The 14,776-nt window shown below is 39.0% G+C and overlaps 1 protein-coding gene across 1 annotated transcript in view; it reads left to right on the top strand.

Annotated features, from left to right (window-relative positions):
* LOC149156865 (cytochrome c1-2, heme protein, mitochondrial-like) overlaps window positions 1-14,776 on the top strand; it is a 98,113-nt gene that overhangs the window by 26,888 nt on the left and 56,449 nt on the right. Inside the window, exons 2-3 of the mRNA XM_089438715.1 lie at window positions 794-867; window positions 1,177-1,254. Coding sequence (XP_089294841.1) covers window positions 814-867; window positions 1,177-1,254 — 132 coding nt within the window. The 5' untranslated portion in view covers window positions 794-813. The remainder of the gene's footprint in view (window positions 1-793; window positions 868-1,176; window positions 1,255-14,776) is intronic.

Raw genomic sequence — 14,776 nt, 5'->3', positions numbered from 1 at the left:
AATCCAAACTTCCACTAGTTCCTTGTGCTAAAGATTGATTTCAGAATATACCTTTCTCTCTTCTTATAGTCCACCTTTTCCTTCCGTCCATTTCACCTCCCGAAAAAACCTTCGGCTTCTCTCCTTGAAAATCAATAAGTCTTATCAATAACTATAATACCACATAAACTTGACTTTGTGTATACGTATTTGCAGTATACTGTTAGTGTATACCTATTTACAGCATACTGTTAATTTTGGGGCCGATACTTAGCATGCATATAATGTTCACTAAGTTGATTGAGCTCTTTGGCATTGGTTGGGAAATGATTTCCTATAAAGACAATAGAAAAAGATTCACGTTAGAATAGAGTTTGTTCATTTATTTTCGTTTTAGCAGAAGATGAAGTTAAGTAATAGACTGCGTCTGCTATCAAATCAGTCAGGTTGCTACAATTTGCTCAATTGTGTGGACAGTTTTTGCATCATAAGTTTGTTATGTTGCTAATAGTCAGTATTTATGATAATTATTTGTCTCTTACTGTTTCAGAGTAGGCAAAAGAATGCCAGCTTTATCTATATTTTTCAACAACATTATGCGTTTTTGGTATTTATTATTCAAAGCTTGACAATACTTTAGAACAGAAGAAAATTACACATTTCTTTAGAATATTATGTGCATATAAAGTTATAAACTATGATTTATGGGCAAGATTATTGTCAATTGTTTGTAAATATTCTACAAGAAGTTTGTGTTTTTAGTGCGCTTATGTTATATTTTCACGCTACATCAATAATTGGTGGTTGACTGCAGCTAAACTCCAAGGAAAGAAAATGTGGGGTGCTTTGCGGCAAAAATGTGGCTTGACAACTCTAGTGTCTTCATTGGTATAATTGTCAACCATTTACTTAATTGCCTATAAAAGTGGCTTGTTTTTAGTTCCTTGTAGTGCTGTAGAGTTGGTGATGCCTGGGCACCTTCCGGACTGCTACCAGTGAATTGTTTTTAGATGCAGCATCTTTATGTTGCTTAATCTATTGAGGAGATAGTAATGCGAATTGGCATCTCTTGTTAAGAATAGAATAGAAAATATGTTTGATCGTGTGATAAATTATAGTTTGTATTGGCTTCCTTTCAAGGTGCTCCTTACTAATTTGTTAAACCTTTCGTAGTTTCTAATATAGTGTGATGTTCAGAATCATGCTCAAACTTCGGAGAAGTTGGTGTCTATGGCATCCACACCCTTAATAAATTCATACACTGCTGCTAAAGAGGTAATTCAAATCTCTGAAAAATGCATTACAAGCTCCTTAGTTATTTGGCAATAAGTAGATGGTATTTCTTGGTGGAAAATAATGATTGTTATTTCTAATGTGCACATATCAAACTAGGGATCATAGTATCATACCTCCATGCATTTATTCCTGGATAAATTAAAGTTGGTACGCCATATTTTCGGTGTTTCATTGGTTTTTGAAATAAACCATTTGGCATAAATTGTATTCCATTTTAGAAAGAGATGCTAAAGCGTTAGGGATGTCACTCGAATTTTTCTAAAAGAATTCAAGAATTGGAAACATAGAAAAAGTACTTTTCATATTCCTATTCAAATAGAGTATTAAATGGTTAATGACAATTCTTATTTGTTTGATAATTCGAAAATTGCAGAGGTTGTTTTGTTTACCTTTTCAAGGAAAGTTTCTCAACAAAATTGACCCTTTCTTAACATCTTTTACCTTATTGTCAATTCTTAATTACATAGGAATTTTAAGCTTGGAGTGTTTCATTTGGTCACCTCTTTGTAGAAGGTTCTTAACCTTTTTTTTTTTCCTTAAATTGAAATTGGGAGATATTTTGTATTAAAAAGCCTGTGGCAAACGGTCACAGGAAGGTTACATCAAAAAGAGTTTCTACTGTAGCAAGATTCAGAGTTATTGTTGATTTCGGACCTCCCTTCAAAGAACAAGGGAGTGAAAGATTCAAAGATTGAATCTTACTGGTACATTTCTTATCAGTTTCCCTAAACGAAATTCTCATAAATTGGTTTCAAAGAAACACACAGAGATGACACATCATAAACCTAAAACAAGAGACTTAAAGGCTGCTGGTACCTGATTGAATTTTCTGCCCCTTGTAAAAGGGGGTGAAGGATTAGGCGCCTTCTTCAGAACTGCAGCAAAGGGTTCTGACTGAACAGATTGAATTTGTACTTTTGGTTCATCCTTTATTTCCTCTTTCTTCTTCCTATGATTGTGCTGCTTCCTCAATTTCCTCCTCTGACTTGGAGGCTGGTTCCTTTGAGGATGGATCAAATCCACTATTATGCTGAGCTGATTCTTTATTAAGATACACTTCTTGATCGTCTTCAGCATTCTTTCTCCGTATTCTAGATTTTTCTTCTTCTCTAAATTCCTGGGAACTTCATATTTATTGATGCTTGATGGAGGAGGGTCTTCTTGAGATAACTTTTTATTAGATGTCTTCTTTGCTTATTTGAAACCTTCTTTAATGCAGGTTCCTTTCCTGATTGTTGGTTGACTGTTGCATTGGGGAAGGATGCTCTCCTAGAGATCTTGGACGGTTTTTACGAAAATGTCCATATGCGGGACAGCCCATCCATTTAAATGGAATCTGCTCATAATCTAATGCTCACTGATGGCACCATCCATCAAGGTTGATCTTCAGGGCTTCAGGGAGTTCCTCATCCAATTTCATCTCCACGCATATTTTTGCGCAAGAATACAAATTCCCTTTTGGTTCTGCATGTTCAATGTTGTGACCTAATTTATTACCAATTGAACTATTCTCCCAGAAGATTAACAGAAGATGGGGCAGCCTAATCCAGACAGCGGCTGCTGTAATTTCTTGTTTAGGGTTGAAATCAAGTGTCCAAGGAGAGGAGTACATTTCCCTTGAATCTATGAAGTAAGGCCTGTATTTAAATATTAAATCCCGTGCTTCCTTGCTTGCAAAAAGAAAGATGAAATACCCTTGGCCTGAGGCAAATGCAAGTACCTGTCCATTGATTTTTGGTGCGCAATGTTTAGCTACCCAAGTGTCCACAGTGTTTGGACTGGGCCAGAGATGAGTAAACTTTCCAACCAAAGATCTTTCAGACAGAATGAGGGATTTTCTCCTTGCCTCCAAGGACAAGAGATCCAAATGAGGAATGACATTTGGTTTCTTGACAAAGCGAGTCTGTTACTGTTGAGGATGATTGCAAGGGTAAGAGCCCAAACTAGTGCATTAAACACTTCAAAATCTGTTCTGTTAGCAGCCATGGGTGAACCCCACATGCTTTAGTAATGAACGACAGCCAACAGCAAAAGTTGACAGCCTTCTCCATACAAGCTTTAGTAATGAACGGCAGTCAACACCAAAAGTTGACAGCCTTCTCCATACAAGCTTTAGTAATGAACGACAGCCTGTAGAGAAATCAATGCTAGTAGAGTTAGGGTTAGATTTCTCTTTCTTGATAATTGCTTGTGAGTTATGTTGGCTTCTATTACTTCTTTGTTATATTATTTTTCATCAAGCAATTACCAAATTATGTGTGTATGAAGATCACAAAAACACAAGACACAAGATGTAGGCACTCTGCCAGGGAAAAACCCTATCTAGGGGAAAACCCAGTCAACAATTCTTCTTTCAATAGTTTCACGAGATAATCCAAGACTCTTGACCTAGACAAAGATTTCCTCCACACCAAGTCAGCCCTCTCTTCTTTCTTGTAGATGATAACCCTTCAACAACAACTTCGACCTAGCAACAACTGGCAGCAGCAGCGTCGACCCAGCAACTGTCAGCAACGACAACTTCGACTAGACAAGAAAACTTCGATCTTCCTAGATACTCCACTCGAGTGAGAGATAGATGGCCCAAAACTTCGATTTTGATGTCTTCTTCCTTCCTTCCAAATTTCGCACCCTTTTCTAGCTCTTTTCCAACTTCACACTTTTTACTGCCTTGGCTAGTGAGTCAAACTTGTGTGAGTGAGAAATGAATGCGCCAAATGAATTCGAATTGCTCCAATATATAGGCTTCTGGTGAGGTCGAATTACCCAGTTGAGGCCGACTTGGTGTGGAGGGGACAAATAGCATATTTGACTCAATATTAATTCTTTTTACATGATTCAAAAGCCCAAGAAGGGTCTCTTTAAATGGACAATGACTCTAATGACTCAAAATAAATCCTAGAAGTCCTCAATGAGGACTTTGACCTAAAACATGATGACCCAAGCATGAAACCCATGCTTTAATAAGTCATAATAATAATAATATTTTCTTTATTATTTTGATAAATATATTTCATTGTGACTCAAATACATTTATGAAGGCTGAACCTAGTTACATATTTCAACATAGTCAACACTAAAAGTTGACAACTTTCTCCATTAAACACGCAGGAACAAATTTAATGAAGCAGCAACAAAAATCAAAATATGATCTCCCTCAGATCAAGCATGAAATGGAAAGTTGAGCAAAACAAAATTGGTTCTGCCTTAGTCGTGACAGGCATGGATTGGGTTTGCGAACATATTGAAGGGTGGTGGATAGGTAAACCCTATCCATAGGAGTGGTACCCAAGCTTTGACTCATTTTGTCCTTGCTATTGAGGTTTTAGTAATAATCATAAAATTTTGAAGGTTTCAAACTGTTTATTTTTTTGACACCAATGAGTAGCCAAAATTTTAATTTTGCCCTCGGACGCAACAAAATACTTGGGAAATGTTTACATTGTCCGAGATACATATTCCTTCTAAGAGAATAAGAGAGAGGTTCCAAAATTTTGATCTAAGAAACTGCCATTGACATACATTTTATCCACCAAATAACAACTTATGCTTTGCAAAATTGACCAAACAAAAAAACGACTTAACAATAAGAGATCATAATTCAAGAGGGGGATCAATAGACATCTTATCAAAGTGGCTTTCATAAGTGCTGTTTTCACTGTTGCGTTACTCGCCAACAGTCTTTTGAGTTTGTAACTTATCCAGTTGGCATCGAATGGCGTATATTTCATCTGCCTGTTTATTCACTTGAGCTCTGATCGTTTGCAATTCCTCAACCAGAAAAAGGATTGTGGTAGACCGTTGATGAATTTTCCATTGGAGGTCCATGTTCTCAACTTGATTTTCGACTGGGAGGTGTAGACAATTGCTGTAGGCATTGTTGCTTCCAGAAATGGCTGAAGTGTACATTTTGTGCTCCATGAGAGATGAACCAGAGGGACAAAGTGCCAGATAGAACCAGAGTTGGAACTAAAGGAACAAGAAGTAACACGGAGGTCAATTAACGGAGGAATGCCCAGGGATGAAGGCGGGGTGGAAGGAGGACCCTGGTACTCCAGGTTCATTAATGATTAAATGCTGCAGACAGGAGGAGAGCAAGGACGTGATCCCTCAGAAAGAGCAGAGATCGACAATGCAAGAAACAACTCTATGATTTACTTCAATACATGTAGAGAGATACCTTCAGAGATCTGACGAGCCAAATGTTGCCTGTAGTCAGTTGCTAGACTGCTTCCATAAGCTAGAGCCTTCACTGTCTAGAGTTAGCGGAGCTGTAGGATCATTTCCAACCGAGGGGTGCCGGTCTTTAGTGAGGACTACAACACAACCTTGAAGGAACATTGAATTGCAAGAAACAAAAAATTCACAACTCCACGACGTGTCATAGACGAGGAATTCAGAATTCCACGTTGGGCTAAGGACTAAGAATTCACAATTCCATTCTGCGGAGAAGAGAAACGTTGTTTCATAATCAAGCTAGGGAAATGACAAAGCTCCGATTCATATTTTGCGATGTAAGGCTCCAATCACGACACAAGGCAAGAGTTTATTTCAACTATTTGGTTCAACATAGAGGCTAGGACATTTTTGAACGTGAAAAACCCCTCTACACCATGAATAATTAGCTCGACATCTATACAAACCCTGACTACTTGAAGCCTGAATACTCATCCCCTTTCTGCGTTCCATGGCTTTAATCACAGAGTTGGAAATCTTACACGCAACAGAAATTTCGTCGACATTGAATTTCATTAATGGCCACCACCTTGGAGACTTTAAGAAAACTTGTGCAAGTGCAAAAATATTCTTGCAGTACCACATGTAGGGTATAAATGGACTGGGAGTGCGGATGGCCTGGATGTCCTCTGCCAACCACCTCAACCATGACGATAGGTGCACTTAACAAAACATTTGTCATATTGCTAACAAATATATAGGAGGCAGACGACTTAAAGAAAATTTGACATAAAATCCTTCAAGGTGGAATTTCCCTTATTGGCAAACCCATAGGTCGAATTGAAACATTGAGGAGGAACTTGAGGGGAGTATATCATGGAATAACTTTCCATCAAATTATACCATTAATGACAATCTGACTTGCCTCTAGAAGATAAGCCTGATTTGCCTGCACATCAACTTCCTTATTTTGACTTCTCAAGATGTGATAGAAGGCCTTGTGAGTGAAGTAGTTCAGGATCCCAAGAATTCTGCAGAGAAGAGGGCTCAGGTGATTATTCTTAGGAAGAGTTTCGCTTTGTAAATGCTGAATGGTGAGAAGGGAATCTCCCAAGATAGCTATCCTGGAGAGATTCCTTTCTTTAGCCAATTGGAGCTCAATCAAGAGCCCATACATTTTAGTCAGATTGTTTGTCCTCTTGCCAAGTCCCCAAGGATACTTAACTTCTTGGTTTCCCTTGGAATTTTAGAGAATCCCTCCCTCTCCTGCCACCCTTGGATTCTTTTTTGAGGCTCCATCAAAGAAAAGGATCCATTTCTTCTGTGAGTTCTTCCATTTTTCAAATTCAACATCCAAGAAGTGAAGTTTCTAGGACGGCCTTGTGGGACAGAGGGGGAAGAGGAAAGGGGAGAGATCCCAGAGGGTCAAGCAGCGAGTCCATTCACTAGCCCTCATGTTGGTCTAAAGTGTGGATTACAATCTCTTAGCTTTGCCCTATTGTATTCCACACAAAATGACAGAGCCTTTAGGGACTTTGATCTGGGAGAAATGGAAATGTTTTTAAAGATAAAACTATTTCAGGACATCCAGATTTGCCAACAAAGATTTTTCGGAAGAAGACTTGATCCATTTGAGAAAAGGTTTCCCAAGAAAGAACCCAAATATTGTTTATGCTAGCTAGATATAAGGACAAAGAGGTCTGTAGGCTTCTTCAACCGGATATACAAGGGGCCCAAAACTATAGACTAGACCTGAGAGGAATAGGGACAAGCCATGAAAAGATGGTGGACCGATTCTTCAGTGTTGGTTACAGAGGGAGCACCACGAAGGACCTTGGATGCTTCTTTTTTTGAGACTTTCAGAAGTTAGAATTTTCTTATGGATGAGGAGCCAACAAAAGGTATTTACTTTGGGGATGGTATTGTTCAGCCATAGATTTTTCCACAGAAAGGATTTAAGGGGTACTTGCATAGAGAATAGAAGCTCTTCATAACCAGGCGTGGTCGCGTATACATGAGACTTCCAGCCTAACTTGTCCTCAACATGTAGACTTCATGGGGCACATCTCGTCAGACTGTCTTTAAGATTCTCCATGGGCGGAAGAAGATTGTTGGGGATATCATCCAACTTCCATCCTGACCATAATCTCGAGCTGCCCCATTGGGAGATCTGAGCTATCGTAGAGATCCCTTGATTGGATAAAAAAAGTTTAAGAGGCCTCAAGGTTTCAGAGTTTTGAAGAGGAGGGTGGTTCATTATGGAGTCATTCCAAAGATGGATTCTCATACTGTTTCCGAGCATCAAACTAAGGTTATTATTGATTAGTCTGACCGAGGCTGAGATAAGTTTCCATATTGGGGAGCAATGCCTCATTGAAGGAAGAAGGTCAATTTGATTCCCATTGCCTTGATGCAAGTATTTTGCGATGAGGACTTGCCCACGAAACATCCAGGTTTGATTTAAGTTTCTAAGCCAATTTTGCTCCCATGGCCTGGTTCATCAAAGTAGGATCCCAAATTCCTAATCCTCCATGCACTCTGGGAGTGCGAATAGTTGCCCATCCTACCAGATGAAATTTCTTGGAAGAGGGTTTGTTGCCCCTCCCCAAAGGAACTTTTTGATATTTTTCCCAAAACACTGCAGAAAGTATTGAGGGGCTGACAGTGTTGAGAATTGGTATAGAGGAATTGCAAACAAGGCTACCTTAATGAGAACAATGCGACTTGCTAAAGTAAGTCATCCGCCCCCCCAAGATTCTAGTTTATTCTTCACTTTAGACAAGGGATTTTGCAGACTGAGGAGTATGGGATTTGAGGCAAATCAAAACTCCCAAATATTTGAATTCTTTCCAATAATCAACAATGTTGACGGCAAATACCTCCCTAATTTTAAAGTCTCTTGGTCGCTGATATATTCCACGTGAAGATATGAGACTTTGCAAAGTTAGTTAATCCTCTCGAAGCTGCTAAAAAGTTATCCAACACCAATTTGAATCTTCTATCTATAGTCACCGAGGTGCCCTCGAGAAGGATAGTGTCATTCGTGAACCGAGAGTGGTTGGCACTTTTCATATTCTGAGTGAAACAAAGACATGGAAGGCGACCATTTCTGTGCTCATATTCCAAATGTCGACTCAGTGTATCCGCAACCAAAATGTATAGAAATGGAGATAGTGGGCACCCTTGTTGTGACTTGTAAGCCTCGGGAGGCTTTCATGAATTTGGTGGCTCTATCATTCGCAAGAGGGGCAATCCAGGGGGAGCCAGTATAGACGGTGACCCATTGGATAAAGGTGTTATCAAATCCCAATTGCCCAAAACTTTGCAAAGGAAGCTATGCATGAATCTATCAAAGGCGTTATCCATTTCTAATTTAATGGATATCCCCTTGTCCCCTCTGGACCTGTTGGAGATTGTTGCTTCTTAAACAAGAATGATATTGTCAAAGATTTGCCTCCCTGGCACAAATGCACTTGATTCTCTGATATGATAGAAGGGAGAAGCTTTTTGAGCCTTTCAACAAGAATTTTAGAAATAACTTTATAGGAAATATTACACAAGGAGATCGGTCTGAACCTGTTGAAGGAGAGGGGTTATTTTCTTTGGGGACTAGGGCAAGGAACGATGAATTGACATCGCTTCCAATGAAAAAATGCTTAAAGGAATACCCAACCATTTTGTAGTAATCTCGCTTGATTATATCCTAAAAATGCGGGTAAAAGTGGGTAGAGAAGTCATCTGGGCTTGCGGCTTTATCCGAGCGAAAGGAGAAGACAGTTCTGCGAGTTTCTTCTTCTGAAGGGATGGTAGTTAGCTGGCGATTCATACCTTTAGTTACCATTTGCAGGTTCTAATCTAGCATATAGTCTTCAACTTCATCTGAAGGGGGGTCGCTTTGAGTGTAAAGATTGATGAAGTATGCCACAAATTCCTCCTTGATTTGATGAAAGTCTTTGACCTTGGTGCCATTCATTGTGATTTCATGTATTATCTTCTTCCTCTCTCGGTTTTTAGCTTGGTTGTGGAAAAAATTGGTATTTCTATCTCTTGCTTGGAGTCGCACACTTCTAGTTTTCAGTCTCCACTATTCTTCCTCTTCTTTCAACAAGGAGTTGTATTGATCAAACATTGATTTATCCTGGTTCAACATCTCTAAGACACTGGTTTGTCTTCCATGTAGGAGTGGAGAAGACCAATTTTCTTTTCCATCTCTTGAATAACTTCTTGTCTAGCAAGCAAAGAGGATTTTGCCTAGGATTTAATATAGGCTTTGAGCCTTTTGATTTTTCCTTCCCAAATTTAGATTGGGCTTCCCCCCACCCAGGGGAGCAAAGACTGGGCGACCACTTTGTGAAATCTGGGGGTTGGATCCATAATGGGCTGGATCGGGACGGGATAGGGCCGTAATTAAGAGGGTGGGTACAAGTCGAGTCCAATAGGGCGATGATGAGAGCCGTTCTAGGGAAGAATATTAGATATAAGGGAGAGATTGTAGCGTAAGAAATCGTCAGAGATGAGGAAGCGGTCCAAGCTGGCAACAATATAACTTGGGCCAACTCTCTTATTGTTCCAGGCATACTTGAGGCTAGTAGGTTTAATGTCCATTAAATTTAAATGGCTAATAAATCCCTTCATCTTCTCTTGGAATGGGTCTCTAATTGGCGATCCCGTTCTTCTCCAAACTGTGCAAAGTGGTATTGAAATCCGCTCCATAGATGCTTAAATCACCATACCCAGAATCACATAGGCCTTGCAGGGATGCCCAACATTCTTGCTTTTCTTGAAAATGAATCGACATATAAATATTAATGATAACATACCTTGTTTGAGGTGAGGTCAAGAAAGGAGGCAGCGAGCCAGTGAACATTTTCAAGAGAGTTTAGCAGCTTGACCTGGTTCGGAACCCATAAAGTGTAGAGATCTCCAGATGCACCTTTAGCATTGACTGAGGTCTATGTCACAGGGTTCGCCGAATTTGAACCTTGAGGTTCGAAATTTGGCGAACCCAAAAAAAAAATTCAAATTCGTTCAGGTTCGGCGAACCTGATAGTTGAACCTCAAATTCGAACCTCAATGAATTCGAACCTGAAGGCAAACCTAAAGACGAACCTGAAGCTAAATTTTATAACTTTTTAAATTTTTTTTGGGGTTCAAGGTTAAAGTTTGAGCGGTTTTTTTTAGTTGTTTTAAGGTTTATGAGAAGAACCATGGGCAACACATGGTTTTATCTTGTTCTGCTTCCCGCCAATTAGTTTCCCGTGTTGGCCACTGGTTTGGCTTTATTTACCATTGTGGTCGATAGATTTTCACAAGCCAACTTCAATTTGAGTGTACTTGCTCTATTGTGCTCAATGTTGTTGTTGCGTGTTGTACTCTATACAATTTGTTGAATTCAATTTCTAGATGCTGCTTGTCCTCGCCGCTCGGAGCGTAAAGTGAATAGGGTCGTGATTTGTGGCTTGTGATTTCTCCATGATTTTGCAATATAGTTCTATTGTAATTTGTATGTTTAAATTCTGATTATGTTTTAATTATGTGATTTTTTCCGAGATTATAAGTATTTGACATTATACATATTCTTTTCTTTTAAATTTTGGAGATTGAAAATTATGCCATTCCTTTTTGTATTTGCAAACTACTATGGTGTATGTTTACATTTTGATTTAACTAATGTCATTGATAATTAGATACTATAGCCTATTATGATTAAGTTATTCATGTATGTTTAGTAATAAGAATTCTTACTCATATAGCTTTAATGGTTGATTTTGATTTTTTTATTATTTTATGTCATATATATGTTGAAAAATATGTATAGTCAAATTTAATGTTGAACCTCATATGAAACTTATCGGAAAATTCGAATTTGAATCGAACTTAATCGTTGCCGAACTCGAATTCGAACCCGAACTGTGTGACATAGACTGAGGTAATGCCGCTGCCATTCCACAAATGCTGTCGCTGTACTAAGATTTCTTGTTCCTCCAATTTGGTCTCATGTAGTAGAGCAATTGTGGGTCTTTCTTTTCTTATAAGAGATTTTACTTTTGTACTTTTTTCAGAGCCCAACCCCCTACAATTTTAGGAGAGGACGATTATTGCTTACTCTTTGTTTGAGATGCCCCTTTGGGCGGTGTAGTACCACCGCTTCTTTTATTTCCCTTTCCTCCCATGTCTCCTACTTGGATGTTTTTTAGAATGGATTGATGGCCAAGTTCTTTCTCCTTCTTTGTTTTCTCTAATCCGATTTCAATGTTTGTCTTCCTGCTAGAGTGACAGGTTCGACGTTCTTTCTCCTTAACCTTTTCTGCTTCCGATTTCTTATTGACTAAACTAGCAAATGCGACACTGGCAGTGCCTTCCTGCGGCGAAAGGAAGTCTTCTTCTTCTTCTTCGGAATCTTCTTGAATGGATTGTGGCTCTTCGTTGGATTTTGTATCAATCACTGACTCTTTGGGTTCTTGGGAAACCAGTGGATTATTTGGTGGATCTAAGACAGTGGGACCTTGAGGGGGAATTTCTACTTCTTCCTCTTCATTGACAAGAGTGTTGAACCTGTTGTCTGTGCCTCCAAGTTTGGAAGATTTACTCGTTCCTTCCCCACTGTCAATAGATTTATACTTGGGGGAACTGGACCTGAATCCCTTTTGATGAGCTTGCTCGTGTTGTAGATTTGAGGGAGGTTGTTGCTTGTGAGATCCTTTCTTCCTTTTTGCTTGTTGCCACTGATCTCCAAATTCTCCTTGCTTTTCTTGTTCCTTTGACTTTTTGGGGCAATTTGTAGAGAAGTGGCCATAATCATGATAGACTTTGCATTTAAATGGGAGTTGATCATAATCAATCTCTTGAATATGAGTCTATCTATCCAAGCTGAGGTTGATTGCGACTGGTAAGCCTTTGTCAAGATCCACCTCTACATAGATTCAAGCACAAGAGAAAAGACCATCACGAGGCTCCCCACAATCAACATATTCCCTTAGAGCGTTTCCAATTCTCTTGAAGGTGGCATCATTTTAATAGTGTAGGGGAAGGAAGGGCAACTTCACCAAAACAGGGATAGTGGAGGGGACATCACAATTAGGATTGAAGTTAGGGCTCCAACGATCTAAATAAAGCCCTTGCACTCCCATGAAATATGAGCCACTTCGAAAGATTAGATACTGATTTAATTTATTCTCAAAGAAGGTGAAGAACCCCTTGTTGCATAAAGAAGAGGTGACCTCCCCTTTGATCAAGGGTTTCCAATTTTTCTCTACCCACATATGAATAAATCTAGGGAATGGCCACAAACCCATAAACTATCCCACTAGACCCTGATATGCCAGTTGAAGGGCACGCAGCCTGGCATGAGGGGCGAAAACCTCCACTTTCGAGATCTTATCCAGCTTCTTGATGAACCGAGAAGAGGAGGCTTTTTGGAATTTTGGGCCATTTGGAACTAGAGTGTTGAAGGCTGCAATCTCCTAATCCAACCGAGAGGGAGAGGCCGAAATGGTCATGGTTGGCCACTTGGTCTGAACAAGGCACTACGAAACAAAAGTCCAAAGCCAACGAGAAATGGCCCAATCCAGTAATCCAAAGAGATCTCGTGGACGTGATAGAATGGGAGGGGGATCAAAGGGAAAGAGGGCCTGCCAGGCAGAAATGCTCAGGGCCGCAGGGCTCAACAGAGCGCAACAAGGAGTCAGAAGTCCTCGGGACCGCAATGCATAGCAGATCAATTATGAATTTTTAGGTTTTGAACTATTTTACAAACAATTATTACATGTTTTACATTCCTAAAATAGAGTTTGTTTTGGCCATAGTTTTGAAGAGGATTCCTAGGATAATAACTTGAAAGTGAATATACAGGACATAATTTTATTTCTAGTTTTGGACATAATTTATTTTTATAGTCTCTTGTACTCCCATGGCTTCTTACAACTGGTTGTACTTTCTGGTACCATTGAACTACTCTTTAAGGGAAAGAGGGCCTGCCAGGCAGAAATGCTCAGGGCCGCAGGCTCAACAGAGCGCAACAAGGAGTCAGAAGTCCTCGGGACCGCAATGCATAGTAGATCAATTATGAAATTTTAGGTTTTGAACTATTTTACAAACAATTATTACATGTTTTACATTCCTAAAATAGAGTTTGTTTTGGCCATAGTTTTGAAGAGGATTCCTAGGATAATAACTTGAAATTGTGAATATACAGGACATAATTTTATTTCTAGTTTTGGACATAATTTATTTTTATAGTCTCTTGTACTCCCATGGCTTCTTACAACTGGTTGTACTTTCTGGTACCATTGAACTACTCTTTTTGGTCATTCGTGGACATTAATAAAATCATCTCATTGTGCTGTAGTCATTGGCCTTAATCATTGGGTTGATCTTCTTACTAATCTTTGGCAGCTACTTGCCTTTTGTTGATCTTGTTCTCATGGCATGCCCTCTAAGGCACAATAACAAATTCATGTTTTCAAGAGTTGCCCAATTGTTGTTGACTTTGGTATTATTTTGATAAGTGATAGGCGTGAACCTATAGAACTACAAGGACAATGTGAAATTTAAGTATTCTGGTACGAAAAGATCTTTCTAGATAGAGAACTGGTTGAACAATGTGTATTTTTGGTTAAGATTTATATTTTGGTGGAGTATAAAATCTGCTTAGATAGGATAAGATAAGTTTATTAATATCCAACAAATGACCAAAAGTCGGCCAAGGGACTGTTCAGTATATAAGTGATGATAACAAAGAATAACTAACAACATAGGCTATTGATAATTTTATACATGGAATATTGTGAACAAAGTTTTACTTAGAAACTTGTTTTGCAACAAAGTACCACGTTTACACTTTTGTGTTGCCCGCCATTCTTTTACCATTTATACATGTACATACTTGATTTCTGCTGGTGATTAGGATCACTAACAATCAAGGAAGTCAAAAGGGAATATGGCCATTCCACCTCTTTTTACACAGCCACTTCACGGCAATTCATATTATGTGGTGGGTTTTGTCATTGTTGTGCCTTTGCAACCATGGGTCATGGATTTTAACTACACTATTTTATTCCACTGGTCCATATTGCGAAGTGTATTGGATCTTGAATTGGATGCGGGGAAAGTCAATTCCTCAACTTTAGGTTGTGGGGTATAATCTAGTCCCACAACTTAAGGTAATCTAGTGTGTATCCACGATTTTCAAAAATGTATTGAAAACATGACTTTGAGAAGGTTTGATCTCCTGGCGTTTCACTTTTAACAACACACTAACTTATAGATCATATGACTCCTTGTTGAATTCTTGCTGCAGCAAATGACTACTTGTGTTAACATTTTT

Source organism: Pinus tabuliformis, chromosome 9 (assembly GCF_031772625.1).
Source record: "Pinus tabuliformis cultivar Carrire ecotype Pingquan chromosome 9, CPIR1, whole genome shotgun sequence".
NCBI classification, from domain to species: domain Eukaryota; kingdom Viridiplantae; phylum Streptophyta; class Pinopsida; order Pinales; family Pinaceae; genus Pinus; species Pinus tabuliformis.
Note: the sequence above shows the minus strand (reverse complement) of the source record. Positions and strands in the feature narration are given on the sequence as shown.